A 25,674-nucleotide genomic window follows, 5' to 3' on the forward strand; every position below is an offset into this window, starting at 1 on the left:
CATGAACATGGTCGTTTTTAATAGATATACCATATATCTAACATCCAGTACCGAATGTATTTTCTCCAGCGTACGTCACGTACAAAAACCCATCCTTATCCTTATACTGTTGATAAACAGAGGACATCAAAGAAGCTGTGGGTGGTAGAGTATCATTAACAAATATGAAAATAGCCTTCTCTGGCGGTAATTGGATCCTCTTTCGTATCACGTATATGAATTGACCGACGGTCAAATCATCCGGAACTAAATATTTTCTCTTGTCAATATCGGGAACATCTGATTTCTCAACCTTCTCACAGATTAAAGGGATTCTATTTCCAAACTTCTTAGTTATCCTCTCTGACTCCTCCTTCCTCTTTTCAAAATCAAATTCTGTCTTAAACGATGGTCTCATTTCTGTAATCGACAATAACTTTATTCCTTCTGTCTATAGATATATTAGTATTGGCAAAATCAAAAATACAATAATTCTAGGATGTTGCTTTATATAAAGATTTCCACCATATATTATTGTAGTGCTAATGTAGTCCAGTCATATTGTGCATTGCATTACTAATACAAAAACACCACAATCTCTAACTGACGCCTCTTGCTTGCATTCCAAACAATTTTATTCCTTTAATTATAGAAAATTTGGCCGTCACCGCGTTCCCTTAAAAAAAGGAAAGAAAGAACAGAATTTGGGGGAATGCCTCTTTTCTATTAAATAAAACAATTGTTCGATGACTTAACAGCCCTTCCGATACTTTTCATAATATAATTGCTCTGGAGTTTTAGCAGAAAAATATTATACGATATTGAGTGGTATCTCATTCAAGAACATAGCATCATATTATGTTATCATGACGAAGATTAAGAGTCACCATATATTGTGGCAAATTTTTAAGCTTCATGTGAGAGAAAATTCTGCCATCATTTCTTCCAATTCTCGTTCCCAATGCTCTTTCTCTTCTATGAATGCCAGTAAATCATCATCATACAGTTCCATTTCTTCTTGTTGTTCTCTCTCTAAATCAGCAACCAATTCAGCTGATATACTATGTTCTGTAGCATTATTATGAAGTATTTTATCCTCAATGGCTTTTTCTCCATCCATTACCAACTCTTCCATTTTATCTAACCCACCTCGTCTTTGCATGCTCTTATCATCGTTACGGGCCGATCTGATATCATTTAATTTCTTGAATTGTTCATTTCTACGATTTATTTCAGCTAATGGGGATGACTGAATACTCAATTTACTGGAGTGAGCAGAACGCTCTTTACGGTCGTTAACAATATCACTAACTACTGATCTTGTACCAAATCGTTCAATAGAACGATCTCTTGAACGATCTACCCTAGAAGGTGTTCCTGTAAACGGAGAACTAGAGTACCGAATATCTGGCGGATCAGATTGTAGTTTATTAGGAGAATTCATATCATGCATCTGTCTTTTCTTTTCTTTCTTTAATAGTTACTATTATGTATTTGTACATTTTATTCATATAGATTTCATAAATCTTCTTAAATAATTATAGTAAGCATACTATCAGTGTGTTTTCTCTTTTAACAACGTTTAATTTGAATTGCATCGATTTCACAATGAAATTTCTTTAGTAAGAAAGACGCGTCATTTTCAAGGCATCGTTGCTAGTCCTTCGCGATCACATATTATTCACAGTAAAACTATGTTAGAAGTGATGAGATGAAACTCAACTTGAAAAGAAACGTCAGTTAGTTCAACTGAAACTGATTTTTTTTTTAAATAGAAATAAATTACTTTATTAGAATATATATAAATCAGATGTATATAAAAGAAATAGATATGTACGTGTAAGTATATACTTCACACAATTCATATGATGAAACTAATCAAATTTGATCTAATCAACTTCTTCAACAGTTGGGCCTTCAGCAGAACCACCTGGAGCTGCACCGGCACCTGGAGCACCGGCACCTGGAGCACCGGCACCTGGAGCACCACCTGGCATACCACCGCCTGGAGCGCCACCAGCACCGTAGAATTGACTCATAATTGGATTAGCAACAGCTTCCAATTCCTTTTGTTTGTCTTTGTATTCTTCGGTAGAAGCAGCTTGAGAGGCATCTAACCAATCAATTGCTTCTTGAGCTGCCTTTTCGATCTTTTCAACATCTTCAGCACCAACCTTTTCTTTAAAAGCTGTTTCACCAACAGTATTCTTCAAGGAGAATGCGTAAGACTCTAAACCATTCTTAGCTTGAACACGATCAGCTTCCTTTTCATCTTCAGCCTTGAACTTTTCAGCTTCAGAGACCATTCTTTCAATATCATCCTTGGATAGTCTACCTTTGTCATTTGTGATTGTAATCTTATTAGATTTACCAGTACCCTTTTCAACAGCAGAAACATTCAAAATACCATTAGCATCGATATCGAAAGTAACTTCGATTTGTGGTACACCCCTTGGAGCAGGTGGAATACCAGCCAATTCAAACTTACCTAGTATATTGTTATCCTTGGTTCTTGTTCTTTCACCTTCAAATACTTGAATCAACACACCAGGTTGATTGTCAGCATAAGTAGAGAAAGTCTCTGATTTCTTAGTTGGAATCGTAGAGTTTCTTGGAATCAATTTAGTCATAATACCACCAGCAGTTTCAATACCTAGAGATAATGGAGCAACATCCAATAATAATAGATCTTGTGTCTTTGAAGAAGTATCACCAGTTAAGATAGCAGCCTGTACGGCAGCACCATAAGCAACAGCTTCATCTGGGTTAATAGATCTATTTGGTTCTTTACCATTAAAGAAATCGGAAACCAATTTTTGAACCTTTGGAATTCTTGTAGAACCACCAACTAGAACAATTTCATCAACTTGGGATTTATCTAATTTTGAGTCTCTCAAAACCTTTTCAACTGGTTCTAAAGTTGATCTGAATTGATCTGCACAAAGTTCTTCAAATCTAGCTCTAGTGATAGAAGTATAGAAATCAATACCTTCATACAAAGAATCAATTTCAACTGAAGTTTGAGCCGACGAAGACAAAGCTCTCTTAGCTCTTTCACAAGCAGTTCTCAATCTTCTCAAAGCTCTTTGATTAGACGTTATATCTTTCTTATTCTTCCTCTTGAATTCTTCAACAAAGTGATTAACCAATCTGTTATCGAAATCTTCACCACCTAAATGAGTATCACCAGCTGTAGCCTTAACTTCGAAGATACCATCATCAATAGATAATAGAGAGACATCAAATGTACCACCACCAAGATCAAATATCAATACATTGTGTTCAGCAGTGCCCTTCTTATCTAGACCGTAAGCAATTGCAGCAGCAGTAGGTTCATTAATAATTCTTAGAACGTTTAGACCAGCAATAGTACCGGCATCCTTAGTGGCTTGTCTTTGAGAGTCATTGAAATAAGCAGGAACAGTAACCACGGCATCATTGACATCAGTACCTAAATAATTTTGAGCGGTTTCCTTCATCTTAACTAAGATCATACCTGAAATTTCTTCTGGAGTGAAAACCTTTGTTTCACCCTTGAATTCAACTTGAACAGCAGGCTTACCTTCTTTGTCAACTACTATAAATGGATAATGTTTAGCATCGGCAGTAACCTCTGGGTCGTTAAATTTACGACCAATTAAACGCTTAGCATCAAATACGGTATTAATCGGATTAATAGCAGCTTGATTCTTAGCAGCGTCACCAATTAATCTTTCAGTATCAGTGAAAGCCACATAAGATGGAGTAGTTCTATTACCTTGATCGTTAGCGATAATTTCTACACGATCATTAGAAAAGTGAGCGACACATGAGTAAGTTGTACCCAAATCAATACCAACAGCTTTAGACATTGTTTTTTTGATTGAATTATTATTTATAAGTTAAAACTTATAGTCTTTTTAATTTCTTATGTCTTCGTAATCAATAAAAATATAAAAATAAAACAGAAAAGAATAAGTTTTATTGTAATTACTTTATTTTCCTTTGTTAAAAAGATATAGTTTGTTTTTGTTACTTTATATATAATTTAAAAAAAAAATAATAATTATAAAACAAGGAATTATGTAATTGTATCGCAACGTTAAACCCCCTATTTATATCCTTATTATTATATTCTGGTTTTTACAAAATGTGTCTATTTATTTTTTCAAACTCACTCAAACTGAATTGTTTTAAAAACATGTGTATATGTCTTTTTATTCCAGAGTATTCTGGAGAGAAAGAACCCTTTCACCCCACTCCCTAGTCAACTTCTTTACACTTTAAACGAGAGGAACAACTAACTACTAAATCATTCCTTCGTACTAGTCATATTAGGAAATTATTTCTTATTTCTCATTTAATATTCATATATAATAACATTATTGTCGCATCCCTTATTTGTACTTCTTTGACATTCTTTAACATTCTATTACTATTACTATTACTATTACTATTACTATTACTATTATTATTTCAACTTCTTCCATTTACAGTCATTTTTCCCTTGTCCTTGCGATTTCATCAACTTCTGTGGCAAGCTCCGAGAACATACTAGAACTTTCCTGACAGTTTCTATGTAAATTTGTACGTATAAACAGTTTAAGATGGGATGACCAAGGGATGGCGCGCACGCATTGGGAACAGAGCCAGACAAACAGGGGTCGTTAGTACTTAAAATTAGAGGTGCAAACTACGGGGACAATCTTATAGTATAGTGGGAACACATGGGAACGAATGTGGTTCATATTAAGACAGACCCAATTTAAACTTGAAGTAAAAGAGAGAGAGAGAGAGAGAGAGAGAGGGAGAGAGAGCAGAAATACCTCGGACCTTCAAGGGTACCTTACCTTCTTCAGCGAATGTAATATACTTATTTTCTGTTCTTTCTGAATGTGATTAGGATGAATTGATGTAAAACATGTGTCAATGGAGTTGTGCACGGTCAGTATCTTGTGTCTTAGAGAAGAGAAATGGTAACTGAATGTTACTCTAGATACTTAGATACCGAATGATACAAATCCAAATCCTTATTATAATGTCACTGTTACCTAGGAACTCTCCCGTAAACTAACATACACACACACATACATATATACTAATTCTATACAGTGTGCCATTGATTATCCCTCTCAGATGAATAACTAATGATATGAAAAAAATGTGTTATGCATGTCTCTGTTGAAAGGAAAATAACAATCTTTAATTCACACATCTTAAGGAATACCATTGAAACATGATCTTGCTGTATCCTATTTCTCTTCTCGTAATTATCGGATAGTATATTTCATTTAGTTTTACTTAGCAACCGCATCAATCAGTTTTCCGACTGTTTGCTTTATTAATGGATATATCTGCCATATTCATTTATCCCTTTTTATATTTATTTATATATATATATTTCAACCGTAATATATACCACCCACTATTGTAGGCCCATCTTCATCTTCTGAACTATCTAATCTATGATAATCAACAGTACCAATCTCGTCACCATCATTGAAACTAATGACTTCTTCTTCTTCACTTTCCTCGTCTTGCTGTGGTAGTGTTTGTGTTTCACTGCTATCCTGTTCAATAATATGACATTTTATTAACATACTATGTGTCTTTGGTAAATTTTCTTTTTGAAAAGAATCATTTGTAAATAAAGATATCCATAATTTTTCATTAATTAATACATCTCTATATTCAATTGGTATTAAATCCAATTCTACTGATAAAATATTATCTAAATTTCCAATAAATTCTTTACTGACCTGGGATGATCGACAAACCAATTCAATCATACTATGCCATTGTAAACTTGATCCGTAATTACCAAATAATATCAAATTTAAATATGAATATTGTAATTCTCCAATGTAATTAAACTCTTTACCTTTAAATTTTTGTTTAATAATTATTTCATTAAAATAATACGATTTATCTTGAAAATCTTCCATCTTATAATCATCACGCATAGCTTCCTTAGATTTAAATTTAATAGGGGAATAATGAAACAGTCTATTTTTATCATTATCACCATCATTATCACCATCATTATCGCTATTATAATGTCCATCTTTTATTAAAGTCCGGCGCAATAATTCATTTTCCTCCCATGTAGTCATTGAAGAATCTACAAATACAAACCTTTCTTCCTTGCCATGTCTATATTTGGGAAAAACTATTGTTTTAACTAAGGGCCAATTAATTTTATTACTTAATATCCCCCACCTGTTTCCTTCATCTATCTTTGGATATTCACTAACCATATTTCTCTCAATGTAATCCTTCATTGCCAATTCATATTTAACACTGTCATCCTCTTGAAATATTTCATACAATTCCTGACCTTCATTATAAACAACGTAATAACTACCATGAGTAATCCAATACCCATATCTTAAACCTGAGTCTTCATTGGTTTCATTTTGATCTTGATTCTTCACAACATGTTGAAAATGGATGACATGTAAGTCAGTGTCATTAACATGCGGTATATTTACAATACCTTTAAAAGGTTGGTCTTTAACAACATGAAATGAACCTAAATCAATACCTATTATGACGTCAACCACTATATTGGTAAATAGAATATTTGACATATACGTCTAGCTTTCTTTATTTTGATCAACGTCTTCTTTTCTTTTTGATATTACATTACATTAATTCATCGAGTTAAACCCTAATTTAATATATTAACTATTGCTGTAATTGATTAGTACGTACTGAACGCGCAGAGGTTCTCAGAATTTTGCGATGGCTCCATTTGTATGGATGAACACGACAAAAAATGAAAAAAATGAAGATTTTGAAAAATTTTCTTGTTTTGTCCTCTATCACTGGATCGACATATATAAAGAGACAAAATTCATTACTATTTTCTATTTATTAAATGTATACCGTCTCCATTATAAGTCATTTTCATTGTTCCTTTATGTATTATTGTTAAATTATTTAAACAAGACAAGGAACTTTGTCATTTTTAGACAAGGTATCAGACGTCTACGTTGATATAATAGCTGAAAGTTCAGTTTCAAATATATTATCCACTGAGTTCAATGGTTAATTTATTTTATAAACTGAGTGTTCGTTTCATATCAAACAACCAAACTTTATAACTTGTGAAATAATAAAAACTTAAATGATGAAATTTATGATTCTACAGACCTGTTCTGACCTCCATTTCGAGGGATGCAGATACTATTCATTGCCTTTTTTTCTGATTTATTATTTATTATTTATTCTTATATTTTAATTATTTGGTTGCAATATGTATCATTGCTAACCTTGTAGTTCATGTACCATACATATATGGGCGTTATATAATACTTTGACATCAGAAAGTTTGTATGGGTTGATTGAAATAATCACAAGAGCACATATACCATAACAAAAATCTTTACTGATCAAGTTTACAGTGACCTCTTTATGTTTTCTTTAATGATGTTTATAGATATTTATTGTATGTTATATTTATTAGTTAACTGAATGGTTAAGTATAGAAAATGATACATGAGAAGTGATTGACCTTATTACCCATTAGAAAGCTTATTTCTTGGCGGTCATTCTTCTTAGGTAGAAAGCTAGTTCTTCACCTTCTAGAATGTAACCATCACATCTACCAGATTGACCTGGTCTGGAAGAGATAACGGCATATAGTCTACCAGCAGTGAATTGAGATTCAACAGCTTGTTCAACCTTGGCAGAAGCAGCTCTGGAAGCCCATTTCTTTTCAGTACTCTTGGACTTAGCAACAACTTCTTCTTCCTTAGTGTTCTTCTTCTTACCTAGAGATAGACCGTAGTGAGCTTGGTACCATTGCTTGAATGGAGTAGCATCGATTTGAACAACAGCGGCCTTGGTTAGAGTGTTAGTTCTGACCAGTTCGTTGTTAGATGGATGGTAAGCAACACCAGCAATTCTGGTCTTCTTGGACATACCTTCGGAAGCCCAGGAGAAGTTACCGGTTTCAATTCTTAGAGCTCTGAACTTCTTGTTACCACCTCTGGTTCTGACAGTGTGAATTCTCTTAGCACCAATCTTGGTGTTAGCTGGTTGACGACCTAATTCAAACTTTCTCTTCTTTCTGAATTGAGCACGCTTGGCACCGGTGGCCGATCTTTTGTGACGAGAATCACGAGAAATACCCATTTTGATATCTGTAATTAAAAAATGAATAACTGATTAAGTTATTGTATATGTTAGTAAATTATATCCATACAAGTAAATTTCGATATCAACGTTTCTATGTTGTAACACAGTAGAAAGTCATCGATAAGGCTATCTATTTATTAAAAAACAGGAATGCCATCGCTTATAACATTTTCTTTCTTTCTCAACATTCGTTATTTTGAAGCTATCCTCCTATAGGTATGAAACTATTCACATAATAATTGTCTCTTTAATTCTCAATAGATGTATTGCAATATATACATAAATTTGGCTTCTAGATATTTTTTATTGTAATAATAATAACCGACTCATTCTACTGTTTCTAAATAACTCCTTTGATAATTCTCTTTAACATACATTTATTTCTTGTGTTGTTTGACTATCTTTATATGAAAGTTAACAATAATAAGAAAGTAATTAAACTTATAGTAAAGCTTCTTTTAACAATAACTAAAGGTTTATAGCAGATATGATACTTTGCTATGATCACTTGCAATGGAGTTTTCTCTAGAAGTTTCAATACTATCTGATGCGAGGTGTATTACATATTGTTCGAAACTGTATGTGTGTCTGTGTGTGTACGCTGAAAAATTGAGTTTTCCCCTCTCTGCGTTATTGAATATTTCTTCCCGCAGTGTGAGAAAAAATTTAGTTCGCCCAATATTTACCGAAAAATATTTTGGAAGTGTTTTTTGAAAAATATTATTTACAGAAAATGTACGGATGTTTATAGATGTACGGATGCATCAAACAAATCTAGTCAAATATATATTTCAGGGTGTCTCATGAAAAAATTAACGAAAAAAGTCTTAAATTGTTTAAGATGAAGAAAAAGCCTGAGGGAAACGCTTACTAATTAATTAGCGACACACCCAATAATACACTCTGAGGGTGACAGTAAAAGAGAAAGATCATTTAACTCTCATTCAATATATATATATACTTTACGGCGTAAATATTTAAGGAAAATGTATGTTCAAGGTAGTATATTTCATAGTTAAATAAATTCTACATTAGTAAAACTGTCGAAACGCATATACCCTTGTTCAAAATGGTTGCTACTTACGATGAAATTGAAATTGAAGATATGACTTTTCTTCCAGAAGATCAAATGTTTACTTATCCATGCCCTTGTGGGGATAGATTTGAAATTTTACTAGAGGACATGCTAGAGGGTGAAAATATTGCAGTTTGTCCAAGTTGTTCTTTAATGATTGATGTTATATTCGAACCAGAAGACTTAGGGGAATTCTTCGAGGATGCTGGTTTACCTGTCCCAACTTCCATTGGTATTACAATTTAAGAGGGAATACTTATAATTGGAAAAAAAAGAATTAAAGATCTTATTAATCTTTTGGAAAATCGAAACACGATCTTAAATAGCATCCTAAAATGAAAACATTTTGTAGGAACATATCATTTACAAAACCTTGAGGAAACACATCAAATATGTAACTCTTTTAAATAAGTATACTTTGAATGAAGAAGATCAAACCTTATAAGCAATTTGTATAATGTGATATCATCTATTCTAATCTTAACGATTTTCTTTCATTTTATTGTATGAACGACTCATTCAAGATTTAATTTGAGCGCTTTGAATCGTTAGTTTGTTCTCCGAGGGAAATAAGAAAAACATAATACTTAAGTGAACAAAATAACAGAAACACAACAACAGCGCAGGGTCTTCTACTTCTTAGGTAAAGGGCGACATCATGAGGAAATCAAAAGCATCTGCATCCATCAACATAATAAATAATATTAGAAGGAAAACAGTATCAACCTCAAATCCATTAAATATTTAGTACTATTTCGCCTCTTATTTAGTAGTTTCATATAAATATATTAGTTTTCTAATTAACACTTTTAATCTATAGATTATTAAAGCAAATATAAGTTTGCCTGATTGCACTGCATAGGAATATAGATAGCAATCCAGAATTACACATACTTCAATAGGAATAAATAATCCAATGTCGACATATAATAATACCCCAATGAATAATGGTAGCGTTAAATCAAATGTCGAACCCATGACGGTAGTCCCGCAGAGTCAACCAGCTACACCAACTATACCTGATGATGCTAAATTCCGTAGTGTTTCTACCCCTGATAAATATGCAAAATTTTTAACTACGAAAGCCTTAGTATTTCGTTGTAAGACTGGTCCATTAGAGTTCTCCTATGATGATCGTAGACTGAGTGGTAAAGAAACCAAAAACCATCTTATTATTCAAGTAACATATGTTGGACTAAATCCTGTTGATAAGTTCATTAAAAATGGATACCCTACACCTACTCATGGGGAGATTGGTTTAGGTAGAGAGTATAGTGGTATAGTGACGCATGTTGGTGAAAACCTAGATAAAGATTGGAAATTAGGCGATGAAGTGTATGGCATTTATTACCATCCTCACTTGGGAATTGGCTGTTTGAAATCTAGTATTTTGGTCGATCCTCGCCAGGACCCAATCATATTGAGACCATTACACATTACCGAACAAGAGGCAGCTGGCTCTCTTTTCTGTCTAGGTGCTGCATTTAACATATTAGATAAAGTAAAGAACAAAAATAAATTAACACCAGGTTCAAATATTTTGATAATTGGAGGTACTTCATCGATTGCTATGGCTTCTTTACAGTTATTAATGAATTATTATAGTATTGAAACAAAAATAACAATTGCTACAAGACCCAGTGGAGCAATCAAATTACAAAAATTATTTCCTTCATTTGCAAGCCAATTAATCTTTATAGATTATGATGCTTGCAACGGTAAACTGAGCGAACCATTGAAAGAGATCATTCAAAATGAAAAATACGTTGTTCTTCAAGAAAACAATAAAGTAGAATACCCTTACATCCAGGGTAAATTTGATGTCATATTAGATTTCATTGGTGGTTATGATGTTGTTCAGAACTCGAAAACATTAATTCGTAAAGGTGGTGTATATTTAACTACCGTAGGAGATAAATTAGCTAACTACAAGAAGGATACATTTGGGGCATATGATAGTGCTAGTGCTAATACCAGAAGAATGTTTGGTTCAATGTTATGGTCATATTCTTACATTCATTACTACTTTGATCCAAATGCAAAGACTGCCTCTTCGAATAACTGGATAGTCAAATGTGGAGACTTGATTAGAAATGGTTCAGTAAGATGTATAATAGATAAACAGTTCAATTGGAATGATACAGCGGATGCTCTTTTATATTTAAGCAGTCAGCGTGCACAAGGGAAAGTTATTTTGGAAGTAGACAAGTTTTAATAATAATGCACAGATTTAAGTCCATTCTTACTAATTTATATACATTAATAATTAATAGTTCATATCTAGAATTGTAAAAGTATGAAGTACCTTTCATTGTCTATCTTCCCTTTAAAGATCTGGAATCCGGCACGTGATCGAAAATAAGAATTGTAGTTTTCAAAAAAAAAAAAATTAAAAAAAAAAATTAATGTCTAAAATTCGGAAGATGCCCATCTCATTGAATAAAATAGCTTGAGATGAGCAACCGATTTAGGATATATTTTGCAGTGAAAAATAAGCTTATCAAAATACTGTTTAACTTACGTTGAAATTACTACAATTTTCTTAACGGGTTACCCATATTATCATTAGAAGATAATAACTATTATTCAAAAATTCATTAATATTCTAAGTTATGGAAGGCGATAGCGAAGAGATGTCTTCTAACAACATTAAACTTTTGGCTGGTAACTCCCATCCAGAACTGGCTGAACAGATTTCCAAGAGATTAGGAATTCCTTTGTCTAAAGTTGGTGTTTACCAATATTCTAACAAGGAAACTTCAGTTACCATTGGTGAAAGTATCAGAGACGAAGATGTATACATCATCCAAACTGGTATTGGTGAACAAGAAATAAATGATTTCTTGATGGAATTGTTAATTTTAATTCACGCTTGTAAAACTGCATCTGCTAGAAGAATCACTGCGATTATTCCAAATTTCCCATATGCTAGACAGGATAAGAAGGATAAATCTCGTGCACCAATTACTGCTAAATTAGTTGCTAACCTTTTACAAACAGCCGGCTGTGAAAATGTTGTTACAATGGATCTACATGCCTCTCAAATCCAAGGTTTCTTCCGTATCCCAGTGAATAACCTATATGCTGAGCCAAGTGTATTACACTACATAAGGACAAAAACTGATCTTAAAAATGCTATCCTAGTGTCACCAGATGCTGGTGGTGCTAAGAGAGTGGCTTCTTTGGCTGATAAATTGGATCTAAATTTTGCTCTTATCCACAAAGAAAGACAAAAGGCAAATGAAGTTTCTAAGATGGTCCTAGTCGGTGATGTTACGGATAAAACATGTTTGATCGTTGACGATATGGCTGATACCTGTGGTACATTAGTGAAAGCATGTGATACTCTTCTAGAACATGGTGCTAGAGAAGTTATTGCTATTGTTACTCATGGTATCTTCTCCGGTTCTGCCAAGGAAAGATTAAAGAACAGTAAATTGGCCAGAATTGTTTGCACCAATACAGTTCCTGTTGAAGTAGATCTTCCAATAATTGATCAAATTGATGTCAGTCCGACCTTAGCAGAGTCTATTAGAAGATTGCACAACGGTGAATCCATCTCATACTTATTTACGCACGCTCCATCTGAATAAATAATGCGTTTGTAGTCTTTTGTACATTATATATTTTAATTTCATTTTGGTATTGCTCAAATATTTACCTTTTATAAAAGCCAATAATGGATAAATTAATAGCGACAACCAAAATAAACTCTTTCGGTGCACATAGAACTCAGCTGATTCCTATACTTCCTCAAAATTTCTTTGCGATATGTCTTCGTTCTTATATTGTCATATATATAATGTATGTATAATTGCATAAAATAAGTAATATGCGACATGAAGGAGCCAGTTTAATCTGTTCAAGAGATATGTCCCCTAATAAAGCAATAGAGTCAAAATATTTCAGCTCTTAATGAAACTTAAAATTTTAGATCTTCGTTTCGATTTATTAGTGGAACTATTACTCTTTTTAGTTCTTTCTTTCACTTTACTTCCAGTTCCATGGTCATCCCTTGGGCTATTTCCCCTATTCATTAAATGCTGTTGTTGCTGTAGTCGAATTTTCTCTCTACGTTTAGTTTCTCGTACCAAATCGTCATATTTTATTAGCTGAGAAACATTCTCTTCAGAGTTATTGCTATCTGAACCATTGGATATAGGGAGTTCAATATTTGGGTTTGATGAACTAACGTCTCTATTTATATCGGATTTGATTTCCTGATAAAATAGGACGTACGCGGTACTTTGATCTTTAGAGTCACCAGTAAATCTAAGAACAGTAGCTTCATCTACCGATTCAACTGTTTCATCATCAAAGAGTAACCATCCAAATAATTTACTCTTACATAAGGAGACGTAATGGCCATGCTGAGGGCTCCCACCAAGATGAATAACAACTCCAGTTAATTCGTATTCCTTTGAAATTTCAGAATTAAAAGTCGATTCAACTGAGAGTTTTGCAGGGTATGAAATTTTATTAAATAACTTAACGTTTGCATTTTGTTCTTCAACGTATTTAAATCTCTTTAAATTAATAGCCAATGTAGTTGGTAGCTTCTTTAATCCAATTAACCTTTCGGCTTCTTGAAGTCCATAACATCGATTACAATAAAATTTATTGGACCCATTCAGAATTTCCCTTTGATGATAATGACGTAAAATCTCTTGGATGTCTATACTTTCGTTGTCCTTAATCTCTATTGGGAAGTCAAGGAATGGCTCTTCACTCGCAGTTACTGTATCACACGTCAGACATTTAGATCTATTACTTAGAGTTCCTTGAAATTGCTCAATCACTGTATTTTTAATATTCGATGGCACGCTACTTGCTTGATAACTTAGATATTCATTAAGATCATTTAACAAGAAATTCAAAAATTCATGAGCGTCCTGTTGCATCGAAGAGTTAAACAAAACGTTATTTCTTTTAAGAGTTTTAACGAATTTTGTTGGTGACACAACACCTGTTAGATTTTCATTTTCATTGATACATTCAAAAATATCTTTTAAAGTGTTATAAAGGTTGGGCTTGGCTGACACATTAATCATATGATCAATATGAAGAACTGGTCCCTTAATCAATGCGGTTTTCTTTCTTTGTTCACTTGAGTAAGGTAAATTTTGGTCTTTATTTAATAATGCAAAATCTGTTCTTTTACTAGAATTCAACGTGGGACTTGTAGGTGCAGAACGAGACTTTGTTGATCTACCAATCTTATCATAAATTTTGTTATTTTTTTCCCTTCTACCAACAATAATTGTCTTACAACCATCATGTAATTTTTCAGTCATTGAATCAGACGACATAATGACAGTATGTATTGGAACTGGTTTCCCATTATTTGTTTGTTGTTTATCGTCTTTCTTCCTTGATGAAAATGATGCTGTGTCAAGTAATAGGTTATTTGATAATCCGGCCTCTGAACCATATTTACTTAATGTTTGTTTAAATGATGTTTTCTTATGTGAATCTTTTTCTTTCAATTTTGTACTTGACATTTCATTATCTGGTTGATCTAGTTGTGCCTCTGAATCATTATAATAAATTTCATCACCACTTAATTTCGAACTATTATTAGAAGAATTATTACTATTATTATTGGTAGTACTTCCTGGGGGTTCGAAACTTTCTCTTGTGAATATTCTTGGTGTATTACCAACAGTTTTAAATTTCCTTCTTCTTTCAATACCTGGATCCTTCATTGGGTATTTCAAAATGATATCCCTTATATTATCTAAATGATACAGGCATTGTAATACCGAATTACAATAACATGTATTACCGAAGTTCTCATATCCAAAAACTTTATTGGATCCATCACCAAATGGCAACAAATCAGTAGGAGTTGGAAACAATAACTCTCTTTCAATATCATTGACTTTTTTCGAATTTGTGCCATATTCATCTTCTTCATTTTCAGCAAACGTTTCTTTTGGTGTATCACTCCCAGGAGGTGTCACGCCAATATCACTAATTGTTCTACTATTGAAATCAGAATCTTGCTGGTGCTGATAATGATGATGATGGTGCTGATGATGATGGTGGTGGTTATTAAAATTATTACTCTTTTCAGGTAAAGTTGTATAATTACCATCATCACCATTAAAATTATTAATTACATTTTCATCTATAGTAGGTGGTTGTTGATCCATAGTTATATTTGTATCATTATAATGTGAATGTGAATGAGAAGACAGATGTGAAGATTTACTTGTATTATTAACCTCATTCAAGACATTTCTTGAAGTCTTTAAAGTTCTAGGTTTTGAATTGATCACATATGTAGATGTATGTTTATTTGTTGTTGTAAGATCAGCATTACTACTACTTCGACTTCTATTATGTGATGATATTTTCTTGGATATATTGTTGGTTCGGTCATCTTCCTTAGTCTTCTTCTTCTTTTTAAGCAATTCTTTCTCCTTTGATTTACTACTACTACTACTACTACTTCCAACCAACCGTTTCAACATTATTCATATAAATTAGAAATTAAATAGTAGGGTGTTCAAAAAAAAAAACAACCCAAAAAGGACTCGAAGGAAGTGTGTTTCTCTATAATCTGTATAAACGAATCAATCGAACGAGAGGATGGTAATGATACTAGTTCCAGCTAATATCAATGTATTTCTTTTTTGTCAAAAAAAGGTTCAATTATTTACTGCTTTATTCAAACTTCTTTAAATATTTATATCTAGATACTATGTTACACAGTAATCGAAGATTATATATTTGTCAAGTAACTTATGTATGCAAATAAATAAATAAAACAAGAGGAATAACTAAAGCATTGTTATTTAAACAATAAACATCTATCAAATCATCGTTATTAAATTAAAAGATAGAGGAAGGGGACGTGGTAGATTGTTATACGTTTACCTAAATAAAGAAATCATTCAACTTTTGTTTATATGCCGGCTCTTACCTTAACCTCCCACAGGATTACACTATTATCAAGTAAAGGAAAAAATAACCTATCAAAGAAAGATATCACCCTTAATGCTTACATTGTGAATGATGAGCCTATATTACTCACATACTATTTTCACTACCCCATTTTCTCATACAAAATCAATAAACAGACTTCAGTTTTACTGTTTTGATTGCACAAGTGACAATAGATTCTGGGGGGTTGGATGGTGGGCTTGAATAATACCTGTGAGAGAATTATTATTAAACTGCGAATGAAGAAAGAAAAGGGGGGAGGAAGAGACGGGAACGGAGACGGATAGCTTCAAGATCACTGTGTACGAGGAAGGGACGGACTTTGCAGTTTTCCTAAATTTGCAAGTGTATTCTCATCGCTGCGGTGTTTCGTTATGTGGCGAAACAAACAAACAGATACATTTGACGGGATGAGCGTTTGATTAAATAATATGCGTAAACAAGCAGAAAAGGTTGCTGTGGGTGGATTTGACTGTCCGTTGAAAATTTGTATCTTTTGTTCCGCTGGCGGGATAAAGAAATTTCGTAATTCGGCTTCTTACCTCTACAGATATATGGTTAATAAGTGGGGTGGGACAAGGTACGGTGGGGACGGGGTAATATTTGGGGGGGGGGAGAGGACAAAGGCACAGAGAAGATCATGGTCCTAAAAGAAATGAGATGATTAATTGATCATTGATACTTAATATATCTAAACCTAACGCTACACACATTCACATATATACTGTAGTATTTATTACAAAGAAGGTTGGTCGGACGGTCGGTTGGTGCTCTTTAAATGAAGAACAATGGATGCAATTTAAAATTTCTTTTTCGATTATTTTTATTTTTTATTTCAATTATTCATCTTCTTCTCTTGGATCACCAACACCGTCCTCATAAATTGCAAATACACAATCAGCTTCAGGTAAACATGGCGAATCAACAACTTTACAAATTCTTTGGCAACCTTTACCTTTCTTAAATCCAAGTCTTGTAGTAGAAGAATGCGCCATAATATTACCACCAATTGGTTTTTTAGGATCTGGATTAAACATAGCTGCACCATCAACTTGTGCAACAACTTGATTAGTAACCACTACAGCAACACCGAATTGATCGGCTAATCTTTGTAAAGCACGCATAAATTTAGCTAAATGCATTTGTCTTGCACTTAATTCACCTCTACCTGAAAAATCAGTTCTATATAATGCCATTACAGAATCGACAACAATTAAAGAAAACCTCGATTCACTCATCATTTGAGCAGCGGCATCTAACAATTTCAATTGATGATCTGCATTATAAGCTCTTGCATATGCAACATTATTTAATGCATCATCTGGATCTAAACCAAATCTTTGTGCAATAGAAACCAATCTAATAGGTCTAAATGTACCTTCAGTATCAATATATAAACATTTCCCTTCACCACCACCAATATCTAATGGAATTTGACATGTAACAGCCAGAGTATGACATAATTGAGATTTACCTGTTCTAAATTCACCAAATAATTCAGTGACTGACCCAGTCTCTACACCACCACCAAGTAAAGTGTCTAAATTTTTTGAACCTGTAGTTAAACAAATCATTTCTGATCTTCTTGAATGGAAATCTGCTGCGGTCACAAATCCCATAGGTACTAACCTCGAGGCTTCATTTAATAATTTATCAGCTTTTGCTTCGGAAATACCTTTAATCTCCAACAAAGCCTTTTTTGGTGCATATGCAACAGCTTCAACAGTATGTAAACCATCTTCTCTTAATTTTTTTATATCAGCAGGGGTAATACCATTCACTTGTAATTTTTCTATTGGAACAAATGAAGCCAAGGCTAGATCATTCTCGGCATCATATTCACCTTCTCCATCTTCTTCTTGTTCTACTTGAGTTGCATTTGTTGCAGTTTGATTTTGAGATCCTACTGGTATAAAACCAGGAGCACCCATTATCTCTCCATTTTGTGATCCCTCAACAGGTGCAGTGGACATTAATGAATGGGCAGAATGTTCTAACTGTGAGTTATCGATTATAGGTTCTTCTACTTGTGACATTTAGCTATGTGTATTATAAGTAATCTTTCGTATTAGTTCTTTTGATTATCTTAGATAAAATCTCTCTCTCTCTCTATATATATATATATGTAAGGGAATATGCAACACACACAATAGAAATAAATTTATTCAGGAGAAATAAGTTCTTTTCGGGGGTATTGAAAACTATATGTATATATATATATGCTGTAGTTGCTTCTAAACTAGAGATTTAAGTTCACTTCCTCCCTTAGCTTCAAAGTATTTATAATTTAACCAATACATATTCTATGAACTCTTTAACTTATTACAGAGTAAAGATCAAAATTTTCTCTTCCTTTGCTTAAAAGAAAATCAATGCAAAGTGGCAAAGGAGACCGAAATGTAAACAAACGATTCACGATAACACCAAAATTGTTATTTATTTTTTTTAGGATCAAATTACAAATAAATAGGCGTACAAATCAATGCAAAAATGAAATTAATAAGAAACAAAAAGAAGGAGACGCGTTATTTTAACCTAAATAATACAGAGAAAATACAGTACAAAATCCAACTATTCACACATTTATTATTGAACAGAATTATTAAATAGAAGACTGATCTAGGATTTTACCCAATGAGGAAACGTAATGACGTTCAGATCAAGTTCAGCAATGTATGGGTTTCCTCAATAGTTCGTCCTGGAATATCCGAACCAGAATAAGTAAATTACAGGATTGAAAGCTCTACTCAATCGTTTCATACACACATATATATACATGCCATTATTTGGTTGCTATGCGTGATGTTCATTCTACAAATTATATGGTTACTCTAGAATAAACGAAACAACATATTTTCGTTGAGTCTATGCAAATAAATACATATTGTGAGTCTATGAATGTAGTACTAATCGATTCATAATTGGTGAAAATAATGTGATTGGGCAGTTATTTAACTGCATTGTCGTATATAGTTACAAAAATTGAATTGTGTGTCACGTGGTTAGACATTTTTTGACAAAATATATCGTGTTTGACGAAGTTCAGGTGGCAAAAATATATAATACTACTATGTAGAAGCTTCTAATAGCCTTTTTTTCTCGTAATTAAGCCCTTGACCTCATATTTTTTTCTTTTTTAACTCCAGTTTGGATAATAATACAAGTATAAAGAAAGTTTAGAAGCTTAAGCTGGGATTCCCTAAATTGAAACACTTCTAACATATTAATCATAAAGTGATTAACATTTATCGAGTACGAAATTTGTCACTATAAGGTTTTAGGCTAATATTGAAATAACCTTTTTTTATTTTATTTTACTTTACCTTTCCTTAATTTAATTTATTCAATATATCAAAACAAGTAAAAAAATGTCTGACCCAAGTTCAATTAACGGTGGTATTGTAGTAGCAATGGCTGGTAAAGATTGTGTTGCCATTGCTTGTGATCTACGTTTAGGTAGTCAATCACTCGGTGTCGCTAACAATTTTGAGAAAATATTCAATTATGGTCATGTATTCATGGGTGTTACAGGTTTAGCCTCCGATGTTACCACTTTAAGTGAAATATTCCGTTACAAGACAAATTTATACAAATTGAAAGAAGATAGACCTATTGAACCTGAAACATTCACACAACTGGTATCGAGTTCGTTATATGAAAAAAGATTTGGTCCATATTTCGTAGGTCCTGTAGTTGCTGGGATTAATTCCAAATCTGGTAAACCATTTATTGCAGGTTTCGATTTAATTGGCTGTATTGATGAAGCAAAGGACTTTATTGTCAGTGGGACTGCATCTGATCAATTGTTCGGTATGTGCGAATCACTATACGAACCAAACTTAGAAGCTGATGACCTTTTTGAAACTATAAGTCAGGCTCTTTTAAATGCTGCTGATCGTGACGCTTTGTCCGGTTGGGGTGCAGTAGTATATATTATCAAGAAGGATAAAGTGATAAAGAGGAACCTAAGGATGAGACAGGATTGATCCAATCTGCTCATATTATACATCTTTTCGGAAGGATATATATACATACATATATAAAACCAATTCATAATGTAAATCTACTTTTTATGTCATTTATTTGTCTTTGCTTATTATGTATATGTTTACACAACGATTAATTCTATGCATTATAATGAATTTAATTTACTTCTTTGTCTTTACCTTTTATCGAGGAGAGATATCTTTACTTTTAGTTGAACCCTAATTTTTCATTTTTTTAACAGCTCTCGAACAATTTTACATGCTACAACTAATATACTACTGAAGATGAATATAAACAACAACCTTACACTAAGCATCTACGAAGTACTTAAATTAATATAGCCATTTCTTCTATGTCTGGAAATAACACTGATGTTGTGATCAATGAGTCTAATAGATCTCTCTGCAATGTCAGATCGAACAGACCGACTGAACAAATGATTCGGTTCTTTGCAGGGACTGCACTTACTTTACTTTGTTCAAGAATGATACATAGAACAATGAATAATTTGAAATGTATGTTTTACCGCAATATTCTTTGCTAATTGTTTTACACTCCATTCTTCTCTTTATACTCATTTTTTTTTACTAACAACATAACTTTTTATTGTAAATTTAGATAAACCATCAATATTCCACTCTAATAACAACCCTCCAAAGCATATCTATCAAGGTGAAGCAACTAAAGCTCTTGTACTATCATCTGGTCTCTCTGTAGGATTGTTCTCCATGTTTATCTTTGGTGGATGTTGGATCTATGACATATCAACTTTAAAGGAATTTACCGACAGTGTATCAGCCGTATTTAAGAGGCATGGTCTTGGAAGTCAAATAGATGAAACAGATGAAAACAATGAATTATTTGATAACATATCACAATTATTGGACGATGTGGATGAATGACTCTCTACTCTCCCAGAATTTCTTTCCCATTCACTTACATATTCTGTACATAACTGCCTACTATGAAATTGGGCAAATTTTTGTAAAAATCTATATTGCGACTGTATACACTATCTTATAAATTATTCATCAAATCTTCGACTATTGGCCATTCCTCCCTTTAAAGTATTTATAGTGGTTCATTAAAACATTGCTATGTTTATCTTATTTTAATTAGCGATCCGAATACTTTTTGGTCTAAGTTAAGCGAAATTTAGGCGTATTAAAATATAGATCCAATATTAAAGGTCAATATATTCATTAGTAAAGGAGAAGAATAAGCAATAGAAAAAGTAGTATAGTATTTTGAAACCGTTGACGGTTTATATAAATTACCACCATCTTTTCTCGATTTAAGATGGAATCATCTAATCAAACACTCAGTCCTCAAATTACTCTCAATTCTAAAGAATTTCGTAATGATACATCGCCGACCTCAATGCCAAGTAGGTTGAGAACTGGGAGTATGTCCAAGAAAGAAAAACAAAACTTAGTATTGTCTACATCATTTACATCTACCAGAAAAATAGACGATATCCATTCGTCTCCTTCTAGTCCACTCCAATCAAGACGAACCGCAAATAACGTTAGTAGAATGTTGGCAAACGTTAAATCAGAAATAAACCGTCTGACTGAAGAACTTAAAAGGATACAGAGGAAAAAAGAAGATGCAGAAAAATTAAGAGATACAACTGGCAGTAATATATACAGTGGGACATATTCCACGGAGCATTTACAAAAGCATTCTATACGTATTAAAACGAATACCCAAATCCGAGAATTTGATAAAACAATAAAGAAACTAGAAAATGAGATTCAAACTTTGACAGAAAAGTACGAATCTGCGAAACGATTACAAACCATAGAAAAAATATCGAACTCTAGCGAATCAGTGGCAGTAGGCAATATCGAAGAGTTGAATAGTAGTAACAAACAGATAGATGATGACTACCGAAGAGAACCAATCAAAAACACATTTCATAACTACGGGAATACATCCATAAGTGCAGATTCGACAATATCTACATTGGAAACTGAAAGTCGATCAAGATCACGTACACCAATTGATGGTACAATAGAAAATGGAACGTGGAGGATTAGTGATTATATGCAGAGCCTAAACGACCCTTCGATTTCTTCTGATTATGTCCTTCAACAGTCGAACAAGTTAGTTGACTTATTGAAAGAGTTTCCTGTGCTTCGACAAGACTTAGTTTTGACCTCATTTTTGAACTCCATCCAAGATCTTTTATTACGTGACGATAAAATAATATCATCAGCAGCATACAGAATATGCCGTTATTTGGTTGATGGCGACGAATTTATACATGATCTTTTTAAGAGACACTTAGATATATTTCTCATTATGTCTCTGGCTAAGGATAACAACAATATTATAGAACGAGAACAAACCATAAAGCTGATTCGTTTACTAGCCGAATATAAAACGGGAATAACGAAAGGTATAGTCCAAGCTGTGATCAGTTGTGTAGAGAAGTTAGATGATAATATAAGAACAGTAGCAATTGAGACCCTACTAGAACTTTGTTTTGAACACCCTCAGTTGGTAAACGAATGTGGAGGTATGCGAGTACTAGAGGGCCTCTTAAAGGATTATTCATTATTCTCTATGGCCTCACTAATATTAGACACCATCCTAGAGCTAATGGCGACACATAGCACTAGAAAGTATTTTCTAGATGATTTTAACATATCTGTGCTGGCAACAGTTTTTTCTGATTTTAATGGTAAAGGGTCTATCAACACTGAAAAACTTCAAAATTCTTCGGCGTTAATATCTAGAGCGTTCAAAAATGACAATGGTGTAATGTTATTTTCTGTAGATAATTTTAAACCGATTAAAGAACTTTTGGCGTTTATTGAGGTTCCTGTATGTGCGCAGTACTTGGTGGACATATTTATGGATGTTTTACATATCAAATATCATAGCAAACAAAAGGGCAAAAAATACGCTGGTCATATTGAACCCTCCAATTTCTTGCATGAATCATCATCATTTAATCAGAGACTGGTTTTAATAGTATCCATTCTAGATAAATGTAATTTCATAGAATTGTTATCTCGTTTGATTGATATGCCAAAAGAAGGTAAACTAAAGGAGAAATTGGTTAAAAAGGCTAGATATTTACTTGCTGAGTATACTAACATGAAGAATAATTTAATTCGAGATGACAATTACTCTGCTTATAAAAGCTGCGCCAAGAACAATTCTACAGTGTTTCAAAAATCATATAAATTCCAGAAGATTATTCAAGATATGAATAGAGGTAGGAATACCTTGGGAGTTCGACATATAGATTATAACGAACATTTAAGAAAAAATTCAAAAATGGTCAAAGATGCACTGCTAGTAGACGACGGTGATGACCTCATATTTAGGAAGATGGTTTATGATACTAAGGTCCTACAAACAAAAGATTTCACCCTATGGAATTGGAATATCATTCAAGAATTACTTGAAGGTCCACTAAGGCAACCAAAACAACTTGAAGAATTAGTGAGATCAACTAAGTTTATCAGGAGACTTTTAGTCTTTTACAGACCATTAAGGCTCAGATTTTCTGATGTCAACCAAGGTTCTAGACTTGCACAAAAATATATTCAGGTTGGCTGTTCTTTTTTCAAAATGTTAACTACAAATACAGAGGGTATGAAAATATTAGTAGATGATACCAAAATTATCCCACAGTTGGCATCATTGGTTTTTAAAGCAATTGAAGAAGGTTCATCCTCAAACATTTTCAATGAGAACTCTCTAAAAGTAAAAATCATACCTGGTTACTTCAAGTTTATTGGTGTTCTCACCCAATCATCAAATGGTATTAGCATATTAATAAGATGGAATTTTTTTACTGTTATTTATAAGATGTTCCAGTTCGATTCTCGTATTGGATTGAAATTTTTATTACTTACCCTTCCAGAGCTAGACTTAAAACACTCTTCTCATTGTAGAAATATCATGGGAAGGGCACTTGTTGTGTCTAATGAAAATGTCAGAATGAGAGCAACAAAACTGTTAGGTGATCATCTGAAGGAGAGCTTACATATGCACAATGAAAACACTATTCTTACAGAAACAAATATGAATCTTGAACGGTACATGTTCGAAATGATAACAAGACAATTATATGACTTAAGTCCTAATGTTGTTGCAATTGCGGACCAAGCACTCTACGAATATATCGCGGAAGGTGATAAATCACAAGAATTAAGCACTTCTCTTAGAACAATTTTAAACCAGATGGTATTTATTAGTTCTCCCATACTGTTTGAATTATTAAGTAGACCGTATGGGTTCCATCTTTTAAATGAAATATGTTTTATTGAAAGCCAGCGGAAATCGTGGTTAGCAACCAAGAATAAAGAATATGTTGATATTGTAGAGCAATTCTTAAGAAATACTGTATATATACCTCAAAATGATGACATAGACAGCAGTTTCATTAGCACAGTAAATCGTTTACCGTTACATTTTTACGAAAGTCTATCAAGAACAGAAGATGGTATAACATTATTGAGTCAAAGCGGTGACCTTGTTAAATTTATGAATGTGATTAAAAAATATGTGACAGAAGGAATGAAAAATGAAAATCCATCTGACATTCTAGATTTGAAATCAGCCATGTGGTGTTGTGGATTCATTGGATCTACAGAATTAGGTATTGGTTTACTGGATAATTATTCTCTTGTTGATGATATTTTACAGATATCATATGGTGCAAGCGTCACAAAAGTTAGGTTTACAGCATTCTATGCTCTTGGTTTAATTAGTTCTACAAAAGAAGGATGTGAAATATTAGATGAAATGGGTTGGAACTGTACAGTTGATATCCAATATCATCCTGTTGGTATCACATTACCAAATAGATTGGATAAGTTCTTGTCGTATAACGAGAAAGAATGGATAATTGAAAAGGAATATAAGAATGAAATGATAAAATTCAATAAAGTGAGTGGTGAAATACTTGGTGAGATTATTCCTGTAAAGATTGATTTAAATCATTTACTTTCGGAAAAGAATATCATCGAGAATACGAACAATGAAACTGATCGAATTACTCGTTTATCATTCTCTGAACAAAATGCCAAATCAACCGAAGCACTTATAGCTGATGTTAACAAAGAGACAAAATTTTTAAGAAGTCGTGCCAACACAATATCAAGTTTGTTATCAAATAGTCTTGATGGTAGCATAACTGAGGAGATCATGGAATCTATTAGTAAATTAGGGAACCATATTTTATCAAATGCAGCCATCAAGAACATTACTGACATTAATAATAAATATGGCCCATCATTATTTGAAAGAGAAATAATGGTTACAAAAGTGCTAGATATGTTAGATAAGTTTAGGTTTAAACCGCAAGTCCGGAAATTCCTTTGCGAGCTATTTATAAATGTTCGTGGATTGGAGAATATAATTAGACATGATAGAAAGTCACAGATCAAGCCCGATGATAACAATAAAAGAAGTGAACTGACCAATTCCATTTCAATGCCATCATCGCCATTATCCAATTGATAGGTATGCATGAAATATTATTATAATTATAGTTATATATATATATATATATATTAAAGAGATAATGATAATTGAACTTT

General features: G+C 32.9%; 13 protein-coding genes across 13 annotated transcripts; 6 read left to right on the forward strand and 7 right to left on the reverse strand.

The window, feature by feature from the left end:
• Nucleotides 1–37: 37 nt before the first annotated feature.
• On the reverse strand, nt 38–397 carry KABA2_01S07458 (autophagy-related protein 8; the record flags this gene model as incomplete). The annotated part of the gene is made up of 1 exon (XM_041548268.1): nt 38–397. The coding sequence occupies one exon, from the start codon at nt 395–397 to the stop codon at nt 38–40; it is 360 nt and encodes a 119-aa protein (XP_041404202.1).
• A 495-nt stretch (nt 398–892) lies between these two features.
• RTT105 (Rtt105p) lies at nt 893–1,432 on the reverse strand (the record flags this gene model as incomplete). The annotated part of the gene is made up of 1 exon (XM_041548269.1): nt 893–1,432. The coding sequence occupies one exon, from the start codon at nt 1,430–1,432 to the stop codon at nt 893–895; it is 540 nt and encodes a 179-aa protein (XP_041404203.1).
• Nucleotides 1,433–1,868: 436 nt separating this feature from the next.
• Nucleotides 1,869–3,830, reverse strand: SSA4 (Hsp70 family chaperone SSA4; the record flags this gene model as incomplete). Its single annotated transcript, XM_041548270.1, has 1 exon — nt 1,869–3,830. The coding sequence occupies one exon, from the start codon at nt 3,828–3,830 to the stop codon at nt 1,869–1,871; it is 1,962 nt and encodes a 653-aa protein (XP_041404204.1).
• A 1,530-nt stretch (nt 3,831–5,360) lies between these two features.
• On the reverse strand, nt 5,361–6,548 carry AAR2 (U5 snRNP complex subunit AAR2; the record flags this gene model as incomplete). Its single annotated transcript, XM_041548271.1, has 1 exon — nt 5,361–6,548. The coding sequence occupies one exon, from the start codon at nt 6,546–6,548 to the stop codon at nt 5,361–5,363; it is 1,188 nt and encodes a 395-aa protein (XP_041404205.1).
• A 946-nt stretch (nt 6,549–7,494) lies between these two features.
• On the reverse strand, nt 7,495–8,097 carry KABA2_01S07546 (40S ribosomal protein eS8; the record flags this gene model as incomplete). The annotated part of the gene is made up of 1 exon (XM_041548272.1): nt 7,495–8,097. One exon carries the CDS (start codon nt 8,095–8,097, stop codon nt 7,495–7,497), a length of 603 nt encoding a protein of 200 aa, XP_041404206.1.
• A 1,072-nt stretch (nt 8,098–9,169) lies between these two features.
• KABA2_01S07568 (uncharacterized protein) lies at nt 9,170–9,421 on the forward strand (the record flags this gene model as incomplete). The annotated part of the gene is made up of 1 exon (XM_041548273.1): nt 9,170–9,421. One exon carries the CDS (start codon nt 9,170–9,172, stop codon nt 9,419–9,421), a length of 252 nt encoding a protein of 83 aa, XP_041404207.1.
• Nucleotides 9,422–10,091: 670 nt separating this feature from the next.
• KABA2_01S07590 (uncharacterized protein) lies at nt 10,092–11,390 on the forward strand (the record flags this gene model as incomplete). Its single annotated transcript, XM_041548274.1, has 1 exon — nt 10,092–11,390. The coding sequence occupies one exon, from the start codon at nt 10,092–10,094 to the stop codon at nt 11,388–11,390; it is 1,299 nt and encodes a 432-aa protein (XP_041404208.1).
• Nucleotides 11,391–11,787: 397 nt separating this feature from the next.
• On the forward strand, nt 11,788–12,768 carry KABA2_01S07612 (ribose-phosphate diphosphokinase; the record flags this gene model as incomplete). The annotated part of the gene is made up of 1 exon (XM_041548275.1): nt 11,788–12,768. One exon carries the CDS (start codon nt 11,788–11,790, stop codon nt 12,766–12,768), a length of 981 nt encoding a protein of 326 aa, XP_041404209.1.
• Nucleotides 12,769–13,080: 312 nt separating this feature from the next.
• Nucleotides 13,081–15,651, reverse strand: KABA2_01S07634 (uncharacterized protein; the record flags this gene model as incomplete). Its single annotated transcript, XM_041548276.1, has 1 exon — nt 13,081–15,651. The coding sequence occupies one exon, from the start codon at nt 15,649–15,651 to the stop codon at nt 13,081–13,083; it is 2,571 nt and encodes an 856-aa protein (XP_041404210.1).
• A 1,311-nt stretch (nt 15,652–16,962) lies between these two features.
• On the reverse strand, nt 16,963–18,159 carry RAD51 (recombinase RAD51; the record flags this gene model as incomplete). The annotated part of the gene is made up of 1 exon (XM_041548277.1): nt 16,963–18,159. The coding sequence occupies one exon, from the start codon at nt 18,157–18,159 to the stop codon at nt 16,963–16,965; it is 1,197 nt and encodes a 398-aa protein (XP_041404211.1).
• Nucleotides 18,160–19,491: 1,332 nt separating this feature from the next.
• Nucleotides 19,492–20,109, forward strand: PUP3 (proteasome core particle subunit beta 3; the record flags this gene model as incomplete). Its single annotated transcript, XM_041548278.1, has 1 exon — nt 19,492–20,109. One exon carries the CDS (start codon nt 19,492–19,494, stop codon nt 20,107–20,109), a length of 618 nt encoding a protein of 205 aa, XP_041404212.1.
• A 353-nt stretch (nt 20,110–20,462) lies between these two features.
• On the forward strand, nt 20,463–21,012 carry AIM11 (Aim11p; the record flags this gene model as incomplete). Its single annotated transcript, XM_041548279.1, has 2 exons — nt 20,463–20,625; nt 20,729–21,012. 2 exons carry the CDS (start codon nt 20,463–20,465, stop codon nt 21,010–21,012), a joined length of 447 nt encoding a protein of 148 aa, XP_041404213.1.
• Nucleotides 21,013–21,490: 478 nt separating this feature from the next.
• TSC11 (TORC2 complex subunit TSC11) lies at nt 21,491–25,594 on the forward strand (the record flags this gene model as incomplete). Its single annotated transcript, XM_041548280.1, has 1 exon — nt 21,491–25,594. The coding sequence occupies one exon, from the start codon at nt 21,491–21,493 to the stop codon at nt 25,592–25,594; it is 4,104 nt and encodes a 1,367-aa protein (XP_041404214.1).
• Between the last annotated feature and the right edge of the window lie 80 nt (nt 25,595–25,674).

The sequence above is a fragment of the Maudiozyma barnettii genome, assembly GCF_903064755.1.
Source record: "Maudiozyma barnettii strain CLIB 1767 genome assembly, contig: KABA2_01, whole genome shotgun sequence".
Lineage (NCBI taxonomy): Eukaryota > Fungi > Ascomycota > Saccharomycetes > Saccharomycetales > Saccharomycetaceae > Maudiozyma > Maudiozyma barnettii.